Consider the following 4,530-nt stretch of genomic DNA (forward strand, 5'->3'; position numbering starts at 1 on the left):
CAACTAACACATCACCTTTTAAAAAGAAAACACATTATTTTAGACAATATGGCACAGTTACCTAAGCTGGCCTCCTACTCTCCTTGCCTGCAAGCTGGGGCCAGAATACTTGCATCTTTTCCACTGTTTCTGTCTCACTTGGAATTTTTGTTCCGTTTCTAATGTAATGCTCTTTTGAAAGAGTTTATGGAGCTAGAGGTGCTCAGTCTCCTTGAAAAAATGAGACCATATGTAGACATACAGTCCAGTCTTTTAGCTTATTTGGCTGGAGATGGAAGGACATAAATTTTGCAAAACCTAATTTAAATTGCCAAAATTTGTTTTGGAAGCAATGCTCTCTAAACTACTTTTCATATTCCATCCTTTGAAAATCTCCTGTTACTGTCCATATTTCCTTTTAAAAAAGATGCACTGGAAGCTAGTCTTAAAAGGCACAAATAGCAGCAGAGAATTTTTACCATCTGCACCTACAACATGTCACAACCTAAAAAAGAGGGACCATTCCAAGAGGGTAATTATGCCTGTGCCCCACTGAAGTCCAAGTCTTTCTACAGAACTAACAAAAAAGATTCAGAATAGGCAAACACAAATAATAAAACACAAATAAAATGTCTAAGGTGAGAGGATGTCAGTATTGCTCACTGAACTTGAAGATTACATATGAAGTTGAAATGGGCAGCACTGAACTTAGTTACAGTAACCAACATACTACTGAAAATTAGTATCTTGTACAAAATAACCACAATGAGAAGTACATTAAAAGATTAGAAGGGGGTTTTTTTGTTGTTGTTTTAGGCACTGATTCAGGAAAACTTTCGCACATACTTAAATGGGACTCTTGATGAGCTTAGTCAATGGGGATTTACTGCATTGTGTGTCACACGCTTTTGAACTTGGCTCTAAAAATTACGTATTTTTACAATGAATATGAAAAGCAGTACGATCTTGACAATTCACATGTAGACATATCGTGTTTTCGGAAGCATGAGAGGGAGAGAAATTTCTTTAGTTTATTTGCTAGTACCGAGATCAAGGTTTGTGTAAGAGTATGCTTGAAAATGCTGATAACAAAAGCACCTAAACCAGTGAAAAGAAGAGTTTTCTGTCCTACTTCAAAATGTTAAAACGATCAATTTTCATAAGAGTAAGAATCCTAAAAATGGGAATTTCCTCTCCTCCTTGGTTTAAGTGATACATTTCTAGTCTCAGATTTCCAGTGCATATTGTTAATTACTGAAGACCTTTAGGGTTTATATGGATTTAACTTTTAATGCAAAATTAATAAAATCTTAAAAAAAAAAAAATTACCTGAAAAACATGAATGGGACACCAATGTTACTGTGTTAGGTATATTTATCCACTTTACTACATCATTCTGGGAGCAAAAGATAAAATTTGTTGACAGTATCATATTATACTTTTTTTCCCTAGTTATTCTAAACAACTGATTTATAGTTAATGACTTCTGCCAGATGAATGTTGGTTCAATGAGCAAAAGGACATGGACCTGGTGTTCTTGAGCTAGAGGTGGCAGGAAGGTAGGGTTACCTTTTAAATATATGTTAAAAGTTAAATTGTTATGGTTTATCCCATTACTCATTAATTGGTATATTAAATCACCATGAGAACCGACATATGTATCAGCCAAGAAACAGGACCCTAAGAGGACAGTTTTTAAGAAGTAAAGCTAGTATCTGGGAAAAGAAATAGCGATCCAATTTTACTACAAGCAGATGAAAGCCCCAAATCCTTAATGTCCATTTCAGGAAATGTGTATATTATATTTACATGAGCTTTTTCTTCTTCTTCTTCAGGTCCCTGAAGTTGCTGCTAGAAAGCCTTCCTGCTGATGCTGAAACATCCCAGCATGCATTGGGCTAGTGAAAGCACAAGCAGCAGCCCTGATGATCAGCACTGGAGAAGGGCGTCTGCCTCTGGAGGAAAAGGTAAATCCAGTTTTATTCAATACTGAGCAAACTTTTAAGGTTTCCAATACTCTTACCTGATAGGATATATAAATAGAGAAAGTTAGCAGCAAAAATTCAAGTAGTACTTAGTATTGAATAAAATTAACGGATTTCTGACATCTGAAGTTTGAAACAAGCATCAGCAAACAAACATCAGCCGCCCGGCAACTGACCAGCTGGTAGAAACTCCATTAGAAGCATCAGTAAATACCACCTTTTTTCACATACAACACAGCTTGGAATGTAATACACGCTTTGGCTTTGAAAGGCAGAATGCTAAAGAATATATATATTCCCTTTGTAGTAACAGAGTAGCAGTGGCCAGGGAGCCAACCTGCTCATTGTGTCCCTGAAGATCACTGCAAATTTTACTTTGTCTCACCCAGCACGCGACAGAGCCTGCTCTTACACTATTTCTTGCATATAAAACACACTCCAATTTCCAGCAGCTATTTTGTGGGGAAAAGATGCATGTTGTATGTGAGATGATATGGTATTTTGTCTCTCCATTTCTATAACACACCTGTCTTGAAGTTTGCTCAAACCATCCTTCTGAATTTATAACAAGTCTTCACACACTAACAAATTTATGATGTAAAGTTTCTCTTTTTTATGTTTATCCTCCACTGCAATATTTTCCCAAATAATATTATTTGATGGTGAAATAGTCTGGAATTCAATACGAGTTAGGTTTTAAATCAGAAAAACCTACCTTTAAACTACTGCACTGAAAAACGAGTGCAGTGTTCTTTTGAAGTCCAGAACTATAGTTTGTTTCGCTATGGCATAAAATTCAGCAATACCTTCCTGTAAAAGTACACTAAACAGCAATAGAAAATCAACTGTTCAAGAAACAACAAAAGCCTTTTATGCACAATCAAGCACTTCCTCCACCTTCACACCACTATTCCACAGCCACAGGGATTCTCATCTCACCTGCATCCTCACCGTACCAGTCGCTGTGAATGTCCATCATGGAACTCATGGCCACCCCTGCATCCTCTGGCCTACCCTCAAAGCCCCGAACAAAGTGATGGACTACATCGTCTTTTCTCTGAGCGGTGCTATTGCGCAGCAGAGCCTCCAGGAACTGCTTCATATGATAGTTATTGCAGGCCAGGTCCACGGCCTGACCGCTGTGCAGCCCCTCTTCCATCTGCTCGAGAGACAGTGGAGTTGGATACTGCTGTAGTCGTTCGCCCACTTCCACTTCCACTTCATCCGAGTCAAACTCTACTTTGGGTTCCACCCCTTTGGGCAGCGAAGAATTAAGGTCGTCAGGGGAGTCGCTGCTCACGGGGTCTCTCACCACAAGTTCCAAGGGGTGGCAGCTGCTGCATTCACCGCAGGGAGGATCTCTCTGACAATCCGAAAGCCTTTCCTTTTCTTGCAGAGAAGAGACAGAGGCCGAGCACTGGTTCTTTGTACCATAAGAGGTGCCTTCTCTGGCAGAACTGGAGCTTCCACTATCAGCCTGATAGAAAGCAGCCTCTCTCTCTATTTTCCTGCAGATATCTAGAGATGACCTGATGTACGTTTTGCAGAAGTTAACCACATCAGTCATCTGCAGGTAGCTAGCTGCAGACATGACCTCGATAACATTTTCCCCACAGAGGTCCAGCTTCCCTGAATAAAGGAAATCTAAGATGATGGAGAAGGCCTCTGAAGTAACAATGTCCAAAGAAGCAGTGCTGTGTCGTCCGCTGTCTTGAATATAGTGAATCAGTAAGGCTCGGAAGTAGCCGCTGTTGGCAAACAAAATGTTCTTGTGTGCTTTAAAGATCCTGCCTTCCACAATAATGCTGCAGTCGCAGAAAAAGTCCCTCTTCCGCTGCTCATTGAGCTCCCCCAGGAGCTTGGTGTAGTAGGACTGCATCTCCATTGCTCCTGCTGCTGCTGGTCACTGTCCAGAGGAAACAGAGAGAGAAGACATCAGAAGAGAAATTCCTCCCCCTCTGCACGCTCAGACAAAACTTGCGGGCGGCACTCCCAGCCCGCGCATCCTTCCTTCCAGGCTCCCTCCCCAGACCAACAGCCCGATCAACGGCCACGCTCGGGTCCTCGAAAACCGAATTCACTTTCAAACCCCTTGAGTCGCCCTACAGCACCAGCACCGGGGCGACTTGCGGGGTTTGAAAACGATTTCGGGAGGACGGTCAAAGCGACACGGCACTGACCACATCCAGAGAGGCGACCGTTTCTCGCGTCTCACTGCCTCGAACAATGCGGCAACCCGCAGCACAGGCGAGCAGGGCTCGCGGCATGCCCCTGGCTGCTTCGGAGGGTCACAGCGACCCCTTGGCCGGCACCATCTCCGCACCGGGGAACATCCCCGCTCGTCCCGAGGAAGTTTTGCAGCGGGGGAGAGCAAAGGTCACCCCTACGCTGAGGGGGCGCGGACACGGCATCCTCCCCGGCGGGGCCCGGGCCGGCCAGCATCGCCCCTGCACCCCGGTCAGCAGGTGCTGGCATCCCCACCCGCCTGGACCCCGCTGCGGGGCAGGGGAGGCGCTGCCTCCCTCCGCCTCGTCCCCCCGGCCCCTCCGCGGGCCCGGCCCGGGGG

General features: G+C 44.0%; 1 protein-coding gene across 1 annotated transcript in view; it reads right to left on the reverse strand.

The window, feature by feature from the left end:
• The window catches only part of ZBTB8B (zinc finger and BTB domain containing 8B), a 7,709-nt gene extending 3,838 nt beyond the window's left edge, over positions 1-3,871 (reverse strand). Inside the window, exons 1-2 of the mRNA XM_006019401.2 lie at positions 2,904-3,871; positions 1-15 (exon numbers count right to left, since the gene is read on the reverse strand). The exon at positions 1-15 is cut by the window's left edge and continues 158 nt beyond it. Coding sequence (XP_006019463.1) covers positions 1-15; positions 2,904-3,849 — 961 coding nt within the window. The 5' untranslated portion in view covers positions 3,850-3,871. The remainder of the gene's footprint in view (positions 16-2,903) is intronic.
• Positions 3,872-4,530: the final 659 nt, after the last annotated feature.

The sequence above is a fragment of the Alligator sinensis genome, unplaced genomic scaffold (genome assembly GCF_000455745.1).
Source record: "Alligator sinensis unplaced genomic scaffold, ASM45574v1 scaffold337_1, whole genome shotgun sequence".
NCBI classification, from domain to species: Eukaryota; Metazoa; Chordata; order Crocodylia; family Alligatoridae; genus Alligator; species Alligator sinensis.